This window comes from Netta rufina (assembly GCF_964035555.1).
Source record: "Netta rufina genome assembly, chromosome: 5".
NCBI classification, from domain to species: Eukaryota; Metazoa; Chordata; class Aves; order Anseriformes; family Anatidae; genus Netta; species Netta rufina.
In genome coordinates, this window is record NC_140128.1 from 21,650,308 (window position 1) to 21,674,388 (window position 24,081).

At 37.3% G+C, this 24,081-nt stretch overlaps 2 protein-coding genes across 2 annotated transcripts in view; both read right to left on the reverse strand.

Annotated features, from left to right (window-relative positions):
• The window catches only part of SCFD1 (sec1 family domain containing 1), a 43,228-nt gene extending 39,218 nt beyond the window's left edge, over window positions 1–4,010 (reverse strand). The window contains exons 1-3 of the mRNA XM_084287290.1: window positions 3,929–4,010; window positions 1,332–1,402; window positions 497–585 (exon numbers count right to left, since the gene is read on the reverse strand). Of these exons, the coding sequence (XP_084143416.1) occupies window positions 497–585; window positions 1,332–1,402; window positions 3,929–3,959 (191 nt within the window). The 5' untranslated portion in view covers window positions 3,960–4,010. The remainder of the gene's footprint in view (window positions 1–496; window positions 586–1,331; window positions 1,403–3,928) is intronic.
• A 3,896-nt stretch (window positions 4,011–7,906) lies between these two features.
• Window positions 7,907–23,856, reverse strand: G2E3 (G2/M-phase specific E3 ubiquitin protein ligase). The gene is made up of 17 exons (XM_084288591.1): window positions 23,824–23,856; window positions 23,193–23,318; window positions 21,726–21,781; window positions 20,081–20,178; window positions 18,304–18,405; window positions 17,658–17,782; window positions 16,444–16,609; window positions 15,190–15,296; window positions 14,821–14,937; window positions 13,778–13,902; window positions 13,543–13,672; window positions 12,734–12,859; window positions 11,227–11,537; window positions 10,501–10,682; window positions 10,154–10,326; window positions 9,111–9,310; window positions 7,907–8,390 (listed from the first exon to the last, which is right to left on the reverse strand). Exons 3-17 carry the CDS (start codon window positions 21,757–21,759, stop codon window positions 8,158–8,160), a joined length of 2,229 nt encoding a protein of 742 aa, XP_084144717.1. The 5' UTR covers window positions 21,760–21,781; window positions 23,193–23,318; window positions 23,824–23,856; the 3' UTR covers window positions 7,907–8,157.
• Window positions 23,857–24,081: the final 225 nt, after the last annotated feature.

Consider the following 24,081-nt stretch of genomic DNA (forward strand, 5'->3'; position numbering starts at 1 on the left):
AACTGTGTTTTGATTTCTAGCCTTCACTTAGCAAAGTTAATAAACTTTTGAAAAAAATAAACTCATCTTCCAAATTTCCTCCATGACTTTTACCACAGCTAAAGAACACTGATGAAATAACTACATGTAATATGGAGAAAAATGGGAAATCTCTTAAAATAATACTTTAAATTTCTTAGCCTAGATGAGACGAAGTCTACGTGTAAAAAGACAAACAGAGATCATGTACAGTCACATGTAGCAGTCTGTACCAAAAAAAAAAAAAAAAAAAAATTAAAAATATACAAGAGAGGGATCTGTATAAACATCCTCAAAAACCCTTACTGGATTTTTTTTGAACAGGGTCCTCATCTATGTAGTAGGAAATCCTGCTAACAGTGAATAATATTTATTCTAATAGTTATTCATTGAATGATTTTCAGTGTGTTGTTCATGATTTCAGCGGAATATTTCATAAAATTACTAAAAAATAAAATAAAATAAAATAAATACTTACAGATGCAAAGTGATCCCCATATCTCTCAACTCTTTCACTGACAGCAAAGGTGAGATTATATCTTGGCCAAATCTGTCGTAGATGAGAACCTGAAACAGATATGTAACTTTTTATGAAGATGTAAACAATGGATACAGGAATTCAGGCTTAAGGAACTACTGTCCTAACTTTAAAAGTTATAATCATTAATTTATCATGGACTTCCATTTGTGCTTACAAAGATAAAACAAACAAACAAAAAACTCAATGATAACCTGGCAAAAATTCATCAATTCCTTCTGAAAAATGTCAGTCAAACAACGATCTGCTGTCAGAAATTTGTTACTGTGAACCAGAATTTCTCTGACTATATATGAGTGGAAAAAATGGGAGAAACACAGGGAAAAAAATAATTAAAAAGACAATAGAATAGATGAAGAAACAGAATACATGCTTTCCAGTAGCAAAAATTTTTCACGAGACAACTTTACTTTTTAAAGGTAATGAGAATAACTTGAGCTCAGCTTGTCCTAAATGTAATGCTACCAGTAGTTCTTCCTTTTTCATGGACTTCTGACTTTGTGAGTAAAGTATCACGTATGTTTCTGCCAACATGTGAGACTTAAGTATATTTCAAAAACATCCTCCTATATATATATTGCCTAAAGAATGAATGAGTCATCAGGCATTTAATTAGCCAATATATGAAATATGTATTTTTCTCAACAACTCTGATATTTAATTCTGTACTCATAACACACAGGAAAAATATTCCTTATAAATTAAAGACAGAGAGAATATACTTCAGTATATTCTGTATATAAAATTCTCCCATTCCAGTTCAAATAGTCCTTACCTTCCATACTGGCTCTCCTGTGCTGTTTTTAACAGGAGGAACATTGAAGTTCAGCATACGTTTCAAAGCCACTGGAAAATAAAGTAGAATACTGCTTAGCTCTCTTTACATTTCAAGATACATTTCATTTCCATTAAACACATCAGCAGACTTTTATAACATTTGAGAGGGAAAACATAAAATATTAGTGCAGCAAGTCATATTTACATTGTTTTTATGCACCTTTTTACAGACACATAACATGTTAACTAGAATTTATGGGCTCCAGTAGACACTGCAAAAAGAAAAGAAGCAAGTCCCAAAGCATGAAGAAAGAATCTCTATCTTTAATTATATGGGCTATATTCTATCACATTTTGCTTTAAAAATAGTTTCAGTATCTTTCTGATTAAATTCTAACTCCTAAGCAAAATGAAGCTTGTGAGAGTACGCAGGGCAGTTTCACGAGGTTTACAGTATCACAGGACAGCTCAAGCTGGAAGGGACCCCAGATGTTCAACCTCTCCCTCTAGTAGGTTCTGTGTGAGGCCACCCCAGGCTGCTTAGGGTATCATCCAGTCAGATCTTGAAACCTCCAAGAATGGAGGTGCCATAGCCACTCTGTGCAATCTTTTGCAGTGTTTGACTCATGGTAGGAAAGTTTTCCTTATACCCAGTTTGAACACCTCTCATTTCAATTCATGCCTGCTGTCCCTCACCCTCCTGCCATGCCCTGCTGCAAGGAGCCTGGCTCCATCTTCTCAGCACCCTCATCAGGCGCTAGGAGGCTGCCCTTGGCTCCCTGCAGAAGCTGCCTTCAGGCAGAACAAGCTCCCATCCCACAGCCTCTCCTCATGAGGTAAACGCGCCAGTGCCTGCCCACATTGGTAAGTCTTTGCTGAACACCTCTCCTGTACCAGTGAGCAACAAACAGATTAGGCACAGTATTCAGATGAGGTCCCCCTGGAATCAACCCTTCCACGTTGCTTAATACTTGCTTTTTTAAACCATTGAGCAATCCCAGGAACTGCTTACAGACTGTTCCTGAAACCTTCACTCCCTCACTGCCAGTGACATCTCCCACATCTAAGCTGTATGAGAAATTCTGTATAAAGTTAGTTAGGCGTTTGGGCACAACTGGATTTGAAGCAACTTCCCTGTAGAGTTTGCCATTTAAATTAAAACTTGGCATCAGCTCTCTACAAAAGACAACGATCAGACTACTGATGTGCTGTGACAATCATAACAAACATCCAGCAAGTCTCTAGGTTTCTTTTCCATATTTGGCATTTCCTTTATGTTTAGGCCGACTGCTCTATGGGGCAAGGATCAGGTTTTTACCATGATGTACTATGACACACTCCAACAGGTTACAGATCAGGACCAAAGCACAACAGACGGTGCACTCACAAGGTAGCACAAGTACCAAATGATGGAAATCTTTTCATCTGGGTGAACACCTTTTAGTTGTTTGATCTACCTCCTCTCATGTAACCTCCCCAATGCAAGACAACACAGGTATAAACACTGAATAAAATAATCACGTAACAAGGTGAGACATGAAAGAAAAGAGTACAACTGCATACGATAAAGGGTAAAAGACATTGGGATTTATGAGAAAGATATATAAAAGAAGGAAAGGATTGTAAAGGAACATCAGACAGCACCATCAATAGTAAGTGGTCACAGGAATGAAGATTAGAAAAAGTATAGTTACAGTACAGAACAGATGGAAAGATAATAGTATAAACTTAAGGTCGGAGACACAGGTTGGAATTTTTAGGCATTTGATTTCAGATATGCCATGTTAAATAAATGCACCCAGCATCCTCTATGCCACCAGGACAGGTCAGTTATCAAGATAACAAGACCACAGCTCAAACTACTGACAGAAACTTCTGCAAGCACGGGAAATAAACATGAACACAGAGGCGCCGTGTTTCATGTTTTAGAAATACATTCAAACAGATGGCTCAGAGCTCCACAACGCAGCATCGAGAGAGATGAAAGAGCCAATTATAAACTCACCGTAACGTGCGAGGACAGACGGAGTAACCAACCCTTTTACCCACACACAGCAAACCTGTGCAGCTAGCTGGAGCTGTTAGCCTCGTATTCCCAACTTGCTGGGGGTCAACACGCGCTCCAAGGCCCCCGTACGCGCAGGACCACGGCAGCTGAAGATTTATTTTTGCGGCTTTAGGCGCCGTTTCCCGTGGATCTCTGTCCCATCCAGTCGGGCAGCCGCCACACGGGTGGCACGACCCGGCTCCCGGCCACAGCTCCCCCCGCGCCCAGCGAGACCCCCCGGGCACCACCACACGGCGCCGACACCTGCGGCTTGCAGCCACGTCCCGGGGCCCCGCGCTCCCCGCCGGCCTGCCGCTGCCTCCGGCCGGGCGCCCGGCGCCCCGCTCCTCCGGGGGGCGAGGAGGGAAGGAGGCCCACGGGAGAGCCGGGGCGGCGGAGCCGAGAAGCCTCCATCCCACCCCGGGGACCCGCCAGGGAAAGGAAGACGCCGCCGGAGGAGCCCCAGCTGCGGCGTGAGGCCGCCCCCGCTCCCCTCCCCGCCACGGGCAGGCCGGCGCCGAGCTCCGGAGCCGCAGGGAGCCGCTCACCTGTCTGCTTCTCCCGGATACCGGCCGCCATTTTCCTCCCCGCCAGCCGGGCGCCGCGCCCCGCCCAGGGCCGCGCACGCAGCAGCCGGGCGACGTGGCGGGGCCGTCAGGCGGGGCCGGGCCTCAGCGGGCCCGTGCCGAGGGCGGGCGGGCGGCGGTGCCTCGCGGCCCCGGGGCCTGCCCCCCTCAGCTCGCCTGCAGCCCCCGCTGGAAGGGCAAGGGGTGCAGGTGCTGTGACTTTACTCACACCGGGCGTGTACGAGGAGCAGCTAAAAGACTGCCGGAGAAACAAAGTGACACAGAGGCAATCAATTAACTACGTGGAAAGGGCAGGTGTTTCAAATAGAGGCATCAGCTTTCAGTAATTTATTGAGGTGAAAAAAAAGGTAGAGGATTTAAGTACAAACATCTGTGCCTTACAGGGCATAGGACACACTATACAGGCTGGACACGCAGTAGGAACAGCCCCCCTCAGCCTTTGACAAAGATAGCGAGGTAAACATGCAATAGATGCATACAAAACGTGTATAACAGAAGCTAACAAAAGTAGAGAAAACAGTAATAACACTTCCAAAGCTAAAACCCATTAAACAAAAGTGAAATAGTAAAGAACATCACATTTAACACAATAGTAATTTAACCCCTTATTGCACTTTGAACATATACATGACAGTTATCTCCCACAATTTAGTATTTCAACACTGATGCTACACTTCTCACATAATATTGCTTGAAGCTGCAGTATTACAGGCACTAATGGCACAGTCGACTGAGTTAGAGCTGAAAGTATTTACAAAGTTATACATAATTGTTTAATACTCGAATTACCATAAATTTTAAAAATTATTGCAATACAAAATTAGAGGGTTGTGTTGTTTTTACAAACGTTAATATTTTGACAATTATTAATTTGCTGTATACACTAAGATTGACATACCAGAAGTTATTACATCTCAATTTTATTTTATCCAACTAACAGGTCCCTTAGGTAAAAAAACAAAAACAAAACAAAAAACAAACAAACAAACAAACAAACAAAAAAACACAGTAAAAACAGTAAAATCTGATCTTTAAAATGCATTCCCACAAATCAAGATGAACTTTAAAGCATATTTTGTATCCTCCAGTTTCATTTCCTTCTACTTGAATTATTTTTTAATACAATTTTTAAATGCATATGCAGAATGCAATTGTGAATTAATGACTTTAACGCTCTGCTCGGTTATACCTCCAAAATTTTTCAAGTCTTCTAATTCCAAGACTGAACATGTCAATGAAAAATGTCAGGGCTGAGCACATGATGCTTTAGACTTCCAGTACAAACATACTCACAAGGAAAAAATGAGTATATTTCATCAAAAATGCTAACAGCTGGTTCTAGTTAGCATGGATGAAATTAAGTTAGAAAGTTCCCATCTCTTGGCTTTCATATATATAAAATAGAGTATGTTTTTGAAAATTATATGTATATTAAGAGACCATGCCAAAAACACTAAGAGTAACCTAATATTGCTTACTAGAAAATGATCACCTGAGGAAATAGCTTATATTATGTATAAGTTGTTGAGGGAAGCTTGGGGAGTTGATGCAGAAACTACTACGTGAAAGTTCTTTGGCCAGTCAAACACAAAGAGGACTGTAATAGTTCTCATATGGTCTTGTCAAATCTTATGAAGGATGCAACTTCTATAAAAATAGAGGAAAATACAACAGCTAATGCATACACACAGTTACTGTTCTTGCGTTGCAGAAATACTTAAAGTAAGCAACTTGCCTAATTTTCAGTGTGCCTCTAGTTATCATTTATATAAAATAAGGAAATTACCCAACAGTATTCCACTTCAGTGACCTATCATATCAATTAAAAACCTGATGGTCAGTCAGTACAGCTGAAGAAATTGCTTCAAGTTTTCAAATGGATTTTATCACAGATGACATTAACCTCTAATCAGAGATGAAAAAAAAATAGTGCACTGGGTACACCACTCATTTTCAAAGCATAATATTCTATCTGTAGGAGATTAATTGTATTTTAAAAAAATGAACATGAGTCCTTGTTACGCAAATCAATTAACAACAGACTGCCTTCTTTGTAAAGGGTAACATTATTCTGAATGCAATTGAGAATCTAAAAAACTTTATTGGCTATATGGCATTCAAAAACTATGACATGCTATTGGAGAAAGAGATCATAAGAGAATGAGAAAATATTTAGTATATAAAAAAGCTAAATGATGTTGTGCAAGAGGTCATTAGCAGCTTAAAGTTCATTTTGAAAGGGACTTTACCACAATTCTGGCTCAAAATCAGAGGAGCACCACTACTCCTACCTTAATTTAAAATACTCTTAAAACTCAAATCAAAGGATTTATGATGAGATTATTTCAAAGTAGCCAATAAAAAGATGTAATTGAACAAAACTTTTGAATAATTAACTTAATACTTTGAAATGCAAAAACAAGTGGGCGTGCACATTTATTATCCAATGATAGAGTTCTGTATAACAAGAAGAAATGAAGAGATGCTGTAGCAATTTAAGGAAGATTTCAAAATACCTACATGTTGTTAAATGACCTGTGTAACTTAAATACACATCAGCTTCTTTGTCTTTAACCTGATAGCACAGTCCCAAATAGTGACTGCCACTTCCACAGGTCTTCATTGCAGTATGCTGCTACATAATTAGCATCTAGTAATACAATTTGTTAATGAAAGGAAAACGTGATGAACCATAAACCAGAACCTGGATTCATTTTGATTTATTTTTAAACCACCACATTTATACAGGACACTAACTATACTTTCTTGCCAAGACATTTGAAAGAAAAGCAATCCTGCCTGTATTTTCAATTAAAAACATGCTTTATTGATTAAAAAAAAGAAGTGTATGTTTACTTTTCAGTATTTTGAAAAATGTAAAAAAAAAAAATATAGATATATACATGTATGTATCTATATACATATCCAGAATAACCTGTGTTTGGGACACAGTATAAGTGACCAAGCTGATATTAAGGGGAAAAAAGTTATTCAGAAAAGAGACCTGTATACATTAAAATTAAATTGTACTTAATTGTACTTAAATTTTCTTTCAATATCATAGCTTTAGTGCTAGTACATAGTGTTACTATGTAGGAATTTCACTACTGATCTTTTATGGCTTAACGTTATTTATACAAATACTGCAGAATTAAAATATTTTACACAGTTGGGATTTACTCAAAATGCACCTAAAATTGAACAGTTGTAGTTAGAATAAAATCTAGACAACTGTCAGACACTGACAAGAGGCTTGATGGTAGACTGAAATTTAACATAGTTTTAGTGACTATTCATATGAAAATACTGACTTCTATGCAGGAAAGAAACTTCCTTTTTTTTTTTTATATATATATACAATTTCCAATACAATAACATTGTCTTACTCTTTTATATTTAACTTTGAAAGATCACTTATAGTTGCATATTTAAGACTTACGCCAAGCTTTTAATTTTACATATAGCCAAAATAGTAAAAAACTACTATATAGCAGTAGAATGCAGAAATGTGTGCAAATGCCAAAGATGATTTTTTTTTTAAACAAAAGAAACTCAAGTTGAACCAGATTTTGTTTGCACCTGATTATTTTGCCTAGGTTTTCTCCAAGTTTCAATTGCATTTTAACGCTCTAAACATAATAACCTAAAGACTTCAAGCTTCCTAAATTTCGTAGGTTCCTAAGAACCAAAATGTAAATGAATCATCAATATAAACACAATTACTGAAAATAACAACATCAAACTGAAGAACTGCATCACAGTGATTTAAGACAAAGCTCTATAGCAGCTATCTTAAAAAAAGCACCTGATTTGACTTTGAGAAATAAGTTGCTGAAGTATGTAAGTAACACAGTCAACATACTTCTAGGAGACTGCTAGAATGTTACAATTTGGTAACATTTCATTTAAGCCTACAGGAAAAAAAAAACAAACACTATTTTAATTACTTCTGCAAGAGATTGCTGGCTCATAAAACCAACTTCAAACCGCAAGTGATTCAACAAGAAAAAAAAGAGATTATAATTTGAAAACAGTTTTTCATTTTAGAAGATTACTACTTTCAGCATGCCTTTGGAGGACAAGTGGGAAAAGGCAGAGAACACGCAATCCAAAAATCCAATAGCACCTTGCCAGCAGATACTCCCCGAGAAAACTGAAGTTTCCAACAATCAGTTTAGTAGCAAAACTATTCATTCTCTTTCGACTCTGAGCGTGTTTCTGATAGTGAGCTCCATTTTATTTTTAAAACTCTCATATGTCTTTGTTATTGGAAGCTCTAAGCAATTCAGGAGTCTGTTTCCAATGGGATAACCTATACGCAGAAATTTAATAGTAGGTTCAGGATCAAAACCAATAGGCGGTATAGAAAAAGAACCTGTTACAAAGTACAGAATATCCTCCAACGTCACTACAGACTCACCACCTAAAAAAAAAAGAATTAGCTTATATTATTCATTGTTTATCACCCATAAAACATATACTGCATGTTATAGGGGAAATAGTAAAATCAGGGAACTCCTGATAGATGAACGTGCAGTTACATGACCAAAGAATAAAGACTGCAGCAAGAAAAATCGACCATACTTCTGCAGGAAGAGACACCACACATACCACATCTTCCTTTTTTTTTTTTTTTTTTTAAAATCTAATATGTTCACAGCATAGCCAAAGAGAAGGGGTTACAATATTTTTTCTACATCACTTCAGTTTTTATTATTGCTCTCAAGTTTTTATTAAGCAGTTTTATTGAGCAGTTTCAGAAGTTAAGAAAGAGGTGGGGAATGGGGACAATTAGGAATTGACAGTTAACTCAAAATTTTTTATTTATCACAGTGAATTCTGAAAACCAAACCCTATAGGTATACCAGCAATTAAATCATAGAATCATTGAATGGTCTGGGTTGAAAAGGACCTTAAAGATCATCTATCTATTTTCAACCTCCCTGCTCTGGGAAGGTTTACCAACCACTAGAGCAGGCTGCATCCAGCCTGGTCTTGAATGCCTCCAGGGATGGGGCATTCTGTGCAACCTGTTCCAGTGCCTCTAAGTGAAAACCTCAGAATGAAAAACTCCTAATATCTAACCTAAATCTCCCCTTAGTTCAAATGCCTTAAACAGGGAATGGGGGAGGGAATTACTTACTTTCCACATCTTGCAAATAACCCATCCAAAAATCAGCACCTCCAACTTCCTTTACGCCCGATGAGCAATGGATTGTAAATAGGTCACAGAGGGTTTCTGCTGAAAGTCTTTCAGGTTTGTGGCAAAATATGCTAGAGAATGCAACTGGATGCATTTCCATTTTCTCTAGCACACCGAGAGTTTTCAATCCTTGCCTAAAACTAGGAGGAGAAAAGAAAAAGAAAAAAGGACCAAGTATGCATCAGAAACACAGTAGGTAACTAAATGAACTCCAGTTACTTTAATTAAAAAAAAAAATCCTCATACTCTAAATTAGTGTTTCATATGTCTCAGAGATTTGGTCTATTAAAATTTGTCACAGGTAACACAATAGATGTTCAGTATAAATCCAAACGTATCTATTAAAAAAACCTACCATCCAATACCTTTTTAGTGAGCAAATGAATTTAGATTACAAGTTCAGAGACAAATCAAAATATAGTCAACAGTTGCAAATCTTTTCCCTAGATGAAGTCACTACTACATAGGAACACTGATGCAGTGTTTACATTTTAAGAAGGTCAATTTATACTTGTGTGCATCATCACCATCATAATGCTACACACTCCCTAATTAGAGCTTTAAAAAACATTTTAAATTTTAGAAGTGTTGATAACTTAAGGCTCAAATTTGATTTTTTTTTACTGAATTAAAACTAAAACAATAGAAATTTTCTACTGCTAAGGTCTTTGACTGTTATAAACTATAGAATGACAAACTCCCCTCTTCACAGTAAGAAAAAAAAGAACACAACCAAGTAGTAGAACAGACTAGACAACAAATACTGAAGTTAAATAGATACATAATCATTTCATTCTTCCAGTTAAACTAACAAACTAGTCAACAACCACTACTTGATCCACCAAAAGTTACAGATTGTTTCATTCAATTAAATGGAGAATAATCATGAACATGTGAAATTAAGTTTCAGCAACATATTGTATTGTTTGTATTTTAGTATGGAAAAAAAGAGGAATGTTGAAAATTCACAAACCCAAACAAACCTTTCCAAGGGTGAAATAATTCTCTTGATTACATGATAGGTCAATAAGTCATTCACCAGCATATTCTTATCACACAAATCTGTTATAGGTCTTAAACATCCAGCAGCAGCAAGGAAATCATAGCACTCGTGTATAGTTGACTGTAGGCTAGACAGACTGCTTGAATATTTTATCTGTAACAAAGATTGAAGTTAGGAATTTGTTTACTACATACATACATATGTTTCATGGGGGGGCGGGGGGTTGAGAGAGAGAATTTTAATTTGAACTAAGGTTACATTTAATAAGCCCTTATATCTAAATACAGACTTGAAGAAGAATTTCCCAATAAGTTTAGCTTTATTTACCTTTTTTATTGTTTGTGCTACATCAATATCAGCAACATCATCCAAGTTTGGCTTCACATTCTCTGGACCGTAGACAAGACAATTGAACAATATTTTGGAAAAGAAACCAGGAGATGGACCACCGTGAACTAGAGAAACTGCAATCATTTTCCCAGCTTCAAAATACAGATTCTCTTTTAGAGCTGAAAATGAAGCAAAATGTATTTACTATATACCCCTAAAAATCATCTTGTGATCCTCTTAGTTTTTATAAAAAATCTCAATGTAATTCACTCTTACTTTAGAGGATGCAACAAGTGAGGTTTGTCATCTCCTGTTGCTTGAAATAGTAAGACCAGTAAGACATTTAATTTTGAAGCACAAGAACTCAAAGAAGTTAGCTTTGGGTCTTTAGAGAGCGTGTTTTCACAGATAAATGTTCTATAAATATAAGGAAATTTTGTTCACTTGCAGGGAACAAAAATAAGAGTCCCAAGTCTAATTACATGCTGTATTTTTCTCGTTAGTTAAAAAGATTTCCAACTACACCAAGTATTGCTTTATTCTAAAAAGTAAACAGCAGTGAATTTAAATGTTTAGTGTTACACGTTTAGAAAAGGAATGCAAGAAAATCCACAAAAACAATTTGTGACCTTCATGGCTTTGATCTTAAAATGACAATCTGGCTGAAGACAAAAACCTTTAAAGTTACATAGTTCTTTATTTTTGAACAAAGTATTTAAGTACCTTGCAAATCTAGGGACAGGTTCTTTGCAGAAGAGCCCTCAAACAATGATGAATTCTGAAGATGTCCCATTAGTAGTTGGAAGAAAAGGTGTTTTGATTCAGTAGAAGTATCTGTCTTTAATCTATTTTTGCAGTTTGTGAACTTTACTTCAATGGTGTTTGTAGGTCTGAAGTTACGCTGCCTAAATCCTTTTAAAGCAGTATTCCAGATATTTTCTGTATTGATGTTAAGCCTTGTAGTTTTTGTATTAATTTGTTGCTTTAACTCCTTAAGTATACTGGAAACTTCCCTTCTTTGTGTTCTTAATTGCCTAAAAGAAAATTGCATGAATTTCCAGATGAAACCTATGATTTAATGAGCAATAGTTATACAGACAGTAACCGAAAATCTTTTAAGAGAAACAAAAACTCTTAAACACTTTAGCATATTGAAGTACTGCCTAAATTATACCAGGAAAATATTTGGAGTAGATTCTTCAAATTTTAAAATAAATTGCTACTACAGAGTTAAAATACGTCTAATAGCTAGGAAAAAAGAGAGTAGAAATAATTACCTTAGCATAAAGCAAATAGGTTTTTTTTGTTGTTGTTTTTTTTTTTTTTTTTTTTTGCCAATCTGGTTACACCAACGAGGTGCCAAACAATTCTCACAACATCATTCTATGTCTGAACAATGTGAGACAAGTGAGAAATTGAAGAGCACAGAATTTTTTTTTGCATTTGAAGAGACGTTTTGTAACCAAGTTACTCTTACAACTACTCACTAATATGTATATATATATATATATATATAAAATCTTTGTCATTATAATAACAATATATATTTGAAAAGGAAAAATATTTCAATTCCCATTAAAAAATTACAGCACTGGCCTAAATAAGGCCCCTTCTTCATTTTTTTTCTTTAAACTTTGCCACCAACACTATTTTAAAATACCCTGTACACTGTAGGTAATTAATTCCCTCATTAGGGTTTTTAAGCACATATTACACAGGTAGAATTCACAAATTAAGTACTTAAAAGACAAAGAATTTTGTATCCTTAGAGTGAATATTATACATTAAAACGTACTATATCTGATTTTAGCAAAATCACAAACTATTTCTATAGTGCAAATGTAATGAAAATTCAGGACATGTTTAATTTGAAAAAAGGAATTACGGGAATAAAAAAAATCTTGTTTGTAAAGAATGTCTAGCTACGCTTCTTCCAGGACAAATATATGTTTCTGGGTTTTGATCCCCTTGCCATCCACCCTAAAAATTCTCAGTAGGCATCATTGTATTCTCCTAACATGCCCCCCTAGCATTTAGAAACATCAGAAGACATGTTATGACTTCAGTGTACTCATTCCAGTATCTTAGTGACTATATATAAACACACACACACACAGCCACTACACCTACATACAGACACACACCACGTTCTGCAGGAAATAGGTACAAAGTCATGTGCTAAGATCACTCTTCAATGTAAAAAAAAAAAAAAAAAAAAAAAAGAAAATACTTTTTTCTTATGGACCAGTTCCTGTTTGACATCAGTGGAGATAAGGACATTGTCATTCTGTTGGATGGTGGAAGTTCTAGGCGTGAGCAGGGTGATAAGTTGTTCTGGCATATTATCTTTGGTGATCTATAAGCAAAAAGATATTTTAAGAGCAGCTTAATTTTTTTTTTTTTTTTTTTTTTTGAAGGTAGCAATATACTTTTCCCCACTGTTTCAGTACCAAAACTCATTTGTATATTTATTCAAATTAAGCCCAACAGTGTGTGAATTACAATTTCAGAAAAAAGTCAGTGTTTTATTATGAAGTGGTTTTAGGATCTTTTTTTTTTCTGTTGCATCCTATCTATGAGATGGAAGTCCTGAATAGTACAATATTTAAATTAAAAATACTAATTTCTACAGACTTGGTAAGTTTTTATTACTGCACAAAAAAAAACAATTTATATGAAAGTGTTGGTAAACTAGATTTCGAGCATACTTAACATGCACAAATACAGATAAGGAACCTTAGCTTTAAGGTTTGCCATTTGTACACTTAACATTACATCTAAATGGTAAATATTCCCTTTACAAGAATCTTATTTTGTCAGTCTAAAAACTGGCTTGCATGCCACTCAATATGAACAACTATAGCAAATTTACAGTGTTCATATCTTACTTGGATAACTGCAGTCACTAAACTTTTTGGTCAAACTTTACTCAGTTTGCAATTTACTACAAAAAGGCTCTCCTACACAATAATCCATCACCTCCTCATAATTAAATACTATTCTATATTATAATCTGTTTTCTTCTACAAAATTACACACTGGAGAAAGCTGTGTTGAGATCCAGGTGACTGCCGAGGGTACTTTGGAGATGGCTCTTCCAGCAAACAAGTTGTCCCATCTGTCTTTTCAGAGGTAGCCAAAGACCGCTTTTTCTGTTTGCTGTATTTCCCTGCATTGTGAAATGATATCAACTTAATGAATTTGCTATCTGTAAAATATATATTTTTTTAAGGTTTACCATCTGAAGAAGTCACCATCACATTTTTAACATTACCTGATTTTGCAAAGATACTTCTGCATTCCACGCACTCCCAGTTTTGCTCCCATGACTTCATAGACGAACAGGCCAAGTGAGTTCCACGGGAACCACAAGATTGACAACGCTTTATTTCCCACTTACTAAAATTAAAAACTTATTTAGAATTACACAGAAGAATGAAACTAATTAAAACACAACAGTAAATTTAATCCAGACACTAAAATAACAGAGCATAATTTGTTGATCTTGTTAAGACTATGTAAGGGAAACTTTCTTCAGACAAGGTGTACTCACAATATAACAAAGAAAAACAACTACCCATGTTCTAGCACCTTGTATTAAACGAGTATGAGTGAGTATGGCTCCCTTGCCTTGCCGTCAATAGCTTAAAGCAAGTATTTTGTCCTCATGTTGCTAGCCAGCAAATTTTTTTTTTTTTTTTTAGCGGAAACCACTGTTGAGCTTTCCAAAATGTTGAGTTTTTGAAAGTAGCATATCTGATTGTTTTTACACATTCTAAATAATTCTCTTCATTAATGATAGTGTTTAAATATCTGCTAGAATTTTGTATATATTTATTCAGATTTGCTTAAATATACTATAACAGAACATGACTGATAGGAGTTAAAACACTGCGAGCCAAAAGATATAACCGTTAAAGGATAAGTCAATTAGTACATACACCAAGAATGAACCAAGCAATGCTAGGCCTGCACAACGCCTAGTTAACACCTACAGGGAAAAACCTACCACACGAACAGATCTTCAAAGTAGAAGTTCTGCCTGACAACTTTGAGTACTCATTTCAATAAAACATACAGTTCAGAAACTCACAAATAAAGCAATAAAAAGCAATACAGAAAATGAGCTTGATCAGAAATTAAGCAAATGGTAGAGCAGAATAAAGCATTTTATAAGATCGCTCAAGCCTCTCCAAGCTATCAGCAATATTCTAGCTGCCATTCACATGCAAAGGGATGGCTCACAGCCTTGCCTCAGTAAGTGGTTAGAACTACCCCTTCCATCCCCAAGTGATCTTCCTGGAAAAAATGTCATACCTGTCAGGTTCATTATAGTCTCTTCCTTCTTTGCAGAGACATCTTCTAATGTCACAGTGTTGATAGCATTGCAGCAGGTCTTGATATGCATTCTCTTCAAGTTCCCAAGACGCATCCCTATAAAAAGGCAGCTGGTCTGTTACTATAACTGTATTTCTGATCATGTAACATTCTAGCAACAACTAAACATCCCCAGGAGGTAAAGAAAAAAACAACCTAGGGTGAAGTAATGATCTTGCAACACAGAAATTAAACATAACTATCTACAAAAGTGGTATTAAGCAAATCCATAAGGGTTTCTCTTGATTCGTATTACACTGGGTATCAAAGTAGGTTTGTATAAAACTGATTATTTACAAAGTTACTTACTTTTCTGGAATGTGTATGCCCATTCTCAACATTTCTTCCTGAAATTTGTCCTTGTTATTACATACTGTGCACCTAAAGAAAAATATCCCAGCACTCAAAGCTTGATACTGCGTCAAGGGAAAAAAAGGGGAGAAAAGAAAAAACAGAAAACCAAAACAATTATTGAATTATTAGCATCCTTAGAATACAATATAGGTCTTAACATCTATAGCCATAAAATTCATGGACACCATCCTGGCATGGATGTTAAGTCTGATGACAATAACGATGCCACTTGACCTTAATGCAAATGATATTTTTTCTTCCTTTAGGGGACAAGTGTCTCTAACACTCTGAACAGTTCAAATGCAAGAATCAGGATCATAAGTGACAGAATAATGTTTCTTTTTAGTCAGATTCTCCAGCTTTAGGATGATTTTACAAAAAGAACCTCATAACTTTTCCAACTATGGACTTAGGCAAAGGGAATTGATTATTGACAAATGACATTTTTAGCATTCAGATTCTGCACACAATGGCAGCACACAAGAAGGCAGCTACCTAGGTGGAGCTTCGTTTCTTAAAAAGAACCAAAGCCTGGAAGCGCGTCAGACATGCAGAAACAGCAGGGAAAAAGATTAATAACATTTAAAAAACCCTTCTTGTAACACACTAGTGTCCTAAACACAATTTTAATATTGTCCTTCAAATCATAGAATCATTAATGTTGGAAAAGTCCAACCATCCCCAAAGCCACCTCTATCACCCACTGAACCATGTCTCTAAGCATCAGGCCCAACCTTTCCATAAACACTCCCAGGGACAATGACTCCACCACCTCTTTGGGCAACCCATTCCAATGCCTGACTGCTCCTTCTGAGAAGAAAGAACCTGAACCTCCCCTGGCACAACTTGAAGCCATTCCCTCTAGTCCTATTGCTGGTTATGTGCAAGAAGAGGCTGATCTCCAGCTCCCCACCGCTCATGTAGAGAGCAATAAGGTCTCCCCTGATCCTCACTTGAGACTCCACTTCTCCAGACTAAACAACCCCAGTTCCCTCAGCCACTCCTCACTGGACTTGTGTTCCAGGCCCTTCACCAGCTTCGCAGCCCTTCTCTATGCTCCAGAGCCTCGATATCTTTCTTGAAATCTAATGTATTTCCGTGTCATATTATCCTTAAGTAATTCTACATAATTTTAAGCAATTGTCCCATGTTTTTTAAGATGGAAATGTGATCTCCATGGAAAAAAAAGAAATGGAGAACTTGTCTTACCTGCAAGCATTCTCGATGAAACCAAGCATTTTTACAACAAGGACTTTTCAATACACTGTACAGTGGAAGATGTTCAACCAAATCCAGGCATATCGTACACTGTGAAGGCCCTCTAGATTCTTTATCTGGAAAGATCTGAACTGGTTTATGTTCCCAACAGTAAGATCTACAAATAACAACACAAGGTTCCCTTATGAAAACAATGTTTTAGGAACCTTCCTCACAAAAAAAAAAAATGAAGATAGCAAAATGAATTTCCTATGATACCTTTGACTAAACACTTTGAAACAAGCTAAAAGAGGCAGAAGTAAACAAATCATGTATCTAACAGGGTAGTTCAATAAAACAACAGTAAGGAAAAAGCACATTGCCAACTGATACTTGGTAAATTATGGGGATAATATCCCCATTTCTGTCAATATTTATTTTGGTCCAAATTACATTTCCTGTCATCAGAACCTCAGTTTCTTCCTGTATTTCAATGTTACCATGACATTAATGGATCAATTTTGAGTTTGCACAATGGTTCTACAAAGTCCAGGTAGCATGGTGAATTCTAAAATTTACCCCATTTTCAAAGTAAGACAGGATGTGCAGCTGTAGAACAAATCTTTCTGAAAATGCATTATTTTTACATGTGCTTGACTTCATGTTAAACCATGAGTTTTTAATTTAAAAGTTAAACGCACCCACCCTGCAAACTCAACTCACAGTAGGCAGAATGAAAACACTGTCAAAACATGCTCTTGTAAAAGAGCATAAAACCATTATTAGGTATTTGATACTAAATCCATTTCTCCTGCAGTCCACCTCTAATAAGCAGATCTAGAAGTCTTATGTTTTGAAACACAATGGAATAACATAGTGTATTTTGACTACTGGCAGACAAGCAAGACAAACCAAGGGAAGGAAGGCAAGGATTTTTACTTGCCATTTTCACAAACACATAGGAGGTAGACAAACAAAGAAAATAAAGCCAAATGCCAACCATTCTCCTTCTTTAAAAGTACATAACTAGTACATATAAAGTGAATTTTCAGCAATGTAAATTTTGTCTTCATGTTTTCCACAAATCACTTTTTTTTCCCTTCAGATAATCCAGATGTCATTGATCTAACAGCCTCTCCAGTGGCCACAATAAAAAAAACAAGCAACTATCTGCTGTACAAATAGAACTGAAATGAGAAAACACACAATAAAATCACCAAACTTACCTGAAGTCTTCCATGAACTGGAAAATACATTCCTTTCGTAGCCCACAAGGAAAATGGTAACTTCGCTTGCATTTGGGAGCTACGCATCCAATTGAAGCGCCCTTTTTCTTACAGATGTTACATTTCTGGGAAGAATATGTTTTTAAAATAAAAGAATAGTAACATCTAAAGTACAAATGACTATTTAATTGTGTTTTATGCACATTTCAAAGACATATATATTTATTTTATAGAATTTGACTATGTATTGTTTTTATACGCATGTTGACAGTTACCTGTAAGCTGAAATACAAGTTACTTTATCAGTATTTATAGTTCAGTTGCATCTTTAAAATTACAGCACATCAGCTAGAGGCTCTGCATAATACCACGAGGCAATATGCATGTATGATTTGCTCTCATTAATTAATCTGCAACACACAGAGGAAATAATAACAACAGAAAAATTCAACAAGTTTTATTATGGCTTTGGGCTTCCAGGAACCCACTGTACTCGATACTGATATGGAATGATTCAGATGCTTGAATAGGCTTAACACACTGCCAATTGGACAAGAAAATAAAACAAACCCCACAGATGACACTGTGTGCGCTTAATGAAGAGTTACTCTTTTTTCCTTGCAAAGGCCAAGTACTTCATTCTTACCAGTTTTGCAGCTCTGTTAACTTCTTTTCTAATATCTGTGATCAAAAATCCGTCCACACCTTCGTCTTCTTCTCCCCTCTGCCAAATACCACTTGACATCAACTATGAAAACAAGAAGTATTAAAAGATTCGTCTACCTAAAGATTTAAAATTACCTACACTGTATTTTTTTAAATAGAAGACGGACATTTAGTCTAAAAAAGCTCGTATAAACATTTTAAGTAGAGCAGAGTTGCCTCTTTCTGGCCCCAAATACATTGACATTAAAATCACTGAAATCTGCCATGAGTAATTTACATTTCCAAGCACTTGATGGTATTCTAGACTGATGATATGGCAAATGGCCAGGTAATCTAACCCTGTTTATAGATGCACATAATGATTAGAAAATGATCCAAGGCATCTACGCACTTAAATGATATTCATCAGATATGGGACAACAGGGAACAGTAATCAGTAATATGAAAATAGTTTCCTAACATCAAAGTTTTACATAATACTGTAAAGCTCAAGATGGAGTATCTTATCTTCCTTTTCAAAATATCGGGACTACTTGGGTAATTGTCAAACAATTACTTTCATCAAATAAAGCTTCAGAGGAAATACAATTAAATTAGTTTAGTTAATGTGAATGACAATTGTGCTGGGGAGATAATGAAGCACAGTAGGAAGTATCCGTACTGAAGTGCAACCTAAGAGCAAAAGTAATTCACTTCGGAGGAGAATTGGATAAAAACAGATTCCAGTAACTTGGCAAGTCACAAGAGCTTGATAATAACTCAGAGTAAACAATTGCCTAGTAAAGCAGTTATATCACAGAATTTAAATAACTAAAGAACTTGATACCTTTTATATTCCCTCCAATCTCATTTTATAGTTCTCTCAGAAGCAAAATTGCAATATAGTACCATTTTCTAACCACATAATTTTGTCAATACTTTTAGTCTAATACACATGATATTCTGGTTTATACCAGAACCGATTAAGGATATATTTTTTTTTTTTTTTTTTTTTTTAAAGTGTGGGATATTTGGCAATGAATTAAGATGCACAGCTAGTTTTTCTCCAGAATTCTTTTGTTATATATTACTTGCAATGTTTTAATAAAATCATGTTCATTTGTTTTTAAGGAGGTAGGAACCAAAGCCTAAAAGACAACCATAGGAAGTTTCTTAGAACAAAACCTCAAAATATTTTATAAATCAGTAATTTAATATCTTCATAATACTCAAGTGTTACAAGCATTCACTTTCCTAGTTGTTCTGCTCCATCAAGAAAAGCTGTTTTCTACCTTTTCATTTGGCCTTACATGTGACTAACAATATTATCACAAACAGACCTAAAATTCCTTTCAGCTGCTAAAAACTAATATAAGAAAGAAATATCTTTACATAGCCCCAGAAAACCTCCACCACTCTGCTTTATCTTTTAAGGATTTAATATCCAACCTATTAAGTCATCTGCAAAAATCTGAGCTTTAGAGTTTGGAAGGTAGTATAAGTAGAACATGCATTTTGGAAAGTTACAAGTGTGATAAATATCACACTGGTGCAACTTGTGGCCATTTCCCCTCATCTTAAACCTTAAAGGTTTGTTGGGATTTATTTAATCTGCTGCACCCAACATGTATACAAGCCTTCAAGGCTACAAGTTTACGCTGACAGTTCAAACTTTACAATAAAATATTTCGGATGACTTACAGCTATTTAATACTGGTTGCATTTATTGTTTTGCAGGTAAAACCAAACGAACTTCAAGATCAGTATCACGTACTTACCAAACAGTAATAATGAACAGTGAGATTCTGTTCCACATAGGTCTTTTTTTCTCCATACTTTTCAGGACAGTTGTCTGTCCATCCACAGAGAACACAGGCTAAAAAACATCATGGTTAGGAGCGGTGAGCATACTGGAATTACTGTGGATCAGCTGTAAAGCAGTAACTCTTATCTCTTTTAACTGCATGCATCCTGAAGTAGATTACATCATAAAGGACTGTAGATACTGAAGGGGAAATTCAAATCGTCGCTTTTCAGGAAAGGTAATTCATGACCCAAAGAATGATCTGGCATGGAAGGGAAGAAGACCTGACTGCAAAAAGGGTTAAACTGGCTGAGAGCAGTAAAGTCGGACAGAATGACTCCCTGTAAGGGAGTGAAGTTTTCCTTGGTGATGAGATAAGGAATATCCACAGCATTGTCTTGTGGCAATCCAGGAATGCAAATGCTAAGGGGCCACCTTAGGGCAGCAGGATTGATGCTGGAAGATGAACTTAACACCCAGCTAAATTACCTGGTACTGAAGCTCACATGATTGATGCTGGGACAAGTGTATATAGTGACATCTTTGCAGACTCCTTGTAGAACTGATTACAGCGTTAGGACTTGTCCAATGCATTGTTCTTTTTTTTTTTTTTTTTTTTTTTAAATATCTTTAAGCACAAATACTTTTAATTCAAGGGATCCAATAAAAATAACCCAACTCTGAGAAATGTTGAATTCCACAGTAAGTAAAGAAGTAAGAGTGGGTACTGTTTATTTTCTAGTTCCCTAGCACGAAAACACTTCACAGGTTCCACCTGCCTTCTGATTCAGAAGAGGGCTATCACCCAAGCAAACTCACAAGCTGATTTTGCTCCCAACTAAAAAGTTCTTCCCAACATATCTGCAGATAATTATTAAACAGTCAAGAATGTCTAAATATGCGAAATATATGACATTAAATTTTTTTTAGTATAATATACAAAGATGTCACCACCTGAAATCCATGAAGCAGCTTAACTGTTTATTTGTATACCTATGTGATAATATTTATGAAGAACATTACTGGTATCATGACTATCAAGTCACATGCTAACAGTACCTTTAAAAATATATACTAGTTTCAAAACATTCAAGGACTTGAGACTAATATTATTGTCAGCTAAAACCTTGGGGGATTTCCCCATTTCTGGGGTTCCTAACCCACCAACACACTTGGACATACACAGACATGGAGTTTCTTCCCTTCAATTCTTAATAGATATACAAAAACGTATTTTTGATACTATAACACCAAGAACAGTCATAGTAGAGAGAAGAAAGAGGTACTGCTTCAGCCTAAAAAAGTTTCTTGAACATCTCGAACAGCTGGATGAGGTGTGACAGCTGAACTTTCAAGGTTACATTCCTAAAACATCCGCAGAAAAGATCGTAAGTATTCTGCTTACAGCAAACACAAACCCAAGGAAGTTTACAAGTTATTTCTTTTTCATTCTGAGACAAGCGGTTCCAACACAACTTGATTACTGAAAATCCACCTGCTCTTTCAGACCAATTAAAGCATTTTATAATTGGTATTAGATTTGCAGATTTAGGACTTACATAGCTATTTGATAAAATAACCTTACTTACTTTGATTTAAAAAAAAAAAACCTTACTTACGTGGACTTTGAATGTCAAAATTGCTTTCACTCATTCTAGTGAGTTCTTCTAGCAGCCTATCATGAAAAGGAGGTGAAGAGTTAAATACATCTAGTGCATTAAGAATGTCCACTACATACTGTTTTTACTGTTCATTTTAAATTCAGAAAAATCCTCTAACTCAGTAAAGTTTTTAAAATAGGAACAAGAACAAAAGAACTAATATTAGAATTCAACTGTTATCAGAAGAGATAGGAGTTCAAAAAGCAGCATGCAAATATTCAAATACACCCGCACTAATGGAATGTACTAAGTGCTGGTTATTTATTTCCTCAAAATAGTAACAATATGCTTTATTTTCTCTTTGGAAAATTAGCTGCTACATCGGACTTCTATGTGTGGGCCTATCCATAAAGCATTTGTAGTTATTTTCAACATCAAAAAAACTCATAAGATATGGAGGGAGCTAGCCTTCACTGTGCACCGTACTTCCTTGACAACTTTGAGGAAAAAAAAAAAGTAAAAAAAGGTAACACACACTTCATCAAGGCAGTCCTAAGATGATTATTTTTTCTCTAGTGCAAAGAACAACAACCCTTTTAGGTACAAACCTGTAGATCTTTCATTTGCCTCCTCTCAGGAGCTGAAGGACACCTTACATAAGATCAGGAAGACAAGCATCCTGGGATCATTGCCTGCAAGTCCATGCTTGACCTCACAGGTAGGTGAACAATTCCCTTGATACCTGCCCAAGTGTGCTGGGAGGCAGCCAATTGCACCTCCAAAAAGGGGAAGCCTGATAGACTGAGCTATTGGAGCTTTGCTATCTACGGTTCAGTTTAGAGGACCGTCAGATACAGCTCCAAGAACAATCCTCAGGCTGCAGCGAGCACTTGTGAATAGAGTCTTGCAGCCTCTATTCGGTTGGAGTTTTAGGAGTAGGGTTGTAACAGAGTGAGAAAGATGAAAAGGGAACCGAAGGAACTCTTGAGTATGAAACAACTGTTCTATAGTACTGTACTTTGTTACAGGCAAATGGAATACTGTGACATGAGACATTTGCCAGAAAGCAATCTAAAATGAAAATAAGCAAAGCTGCAACCAGTCTAAGCTGTGGCAGTGTACACAACAGTCAGGTGAAATTACGGGTGCAGTTTTCCCAAAAACAAACTTCCTCCTTTCTAAACTATAAAAAATAAAGATGCTGAATTAGGGACAGGGGGAGAAAAGACAAAAACCACAGCATATACTTTTTCCTTTCTCTTAGGGTTTCCCAGGAACGGCCACTGCCAGTTTCACAATCCTGGATCTACCACAACCTAGTGCAACAAAGAAATTCCACATAAAGCCACCCAAGACCAGTTTTTCACGTTATTATGTTGCAAAGAGCCATAAGAGGAGAAAACACTGGTTTGGCTGAAAACAAGAAAAGAATCCCCTCCCTTCCCTTCCCCCGGCTCCAGCAAAAGAAACAAACTGGCTACTCACGCCCGCGGGTTGCTCCTGCTTCCTCGCAGTCCCTCGGGGAAGCGCTCACGAGAGCCCAGATTTGCAAGTCAAAGGATACGGCAAGGCAGGCGCTGGGGCTCCATGCACAGGACCTACCCACCTGTTCTGTAGGGACAAAGCGATCCCGTGTTAGCCTATTTGCAAGACAGGCACACGTAATCACCCGGTGCTTGTAAAACCAGGGCGTAAACAATGTATTTCTTTGCCTAAACGGGCTAAAGCGTCCTCGCAGCGATAGCAGCTCTGTTGCGCTCTAGAGCAATTCACTGCCCCGGGCCCTCAGGTGTTTTTAACTTTTGTTTTAATCAGGAGGACGGGGTAACAGGCAGAATTTCGGGTACCCCTTCTCCCCAGGGCACAACCCGGGGCTGCCCGGCCCCGCCGGCTGTGGCCCCACGGCCCGTGCCGCTTGCAGGCCGGGGGTCGCCTCCCCTCACCCCCCGGGCCGGGCTGGGCCGGCTTCCCCGCGGTTCGCCCAGCCCTCTCCCTCTCCCTCAGTCCCGCGGCCAAGCGCCCGCAGCGGGGCGGCCTCACGGCCCCGCCGCCCCCCTCAGGCCGCCCCTCCGCAGGCGGCGGGGCCGAGCCCGGGCCCGCCGCCGCCGCCACTCACCCGCCGCCGCGAGCCGGAGCCGCCCGCGCTAACTGACAGGCAATTCAAACCCCAACATCCGCCGGCGTCGCGGAAGCCACCGCCTTCCCCTGCTCCGCCCAGCGCCGCGCCCGCCGCCCCTGGGGCCGGGAGGGGCGCGGCTGAGGAGAGCTCCCGGGCTGGGGGCATCAGGAACTGGGGTGCTTGTGGGGACCCTACAACAGCTTTTTTATTATTATTTTATTATTATTATTATTTTTTAAAGCTATCTCGCTTGCA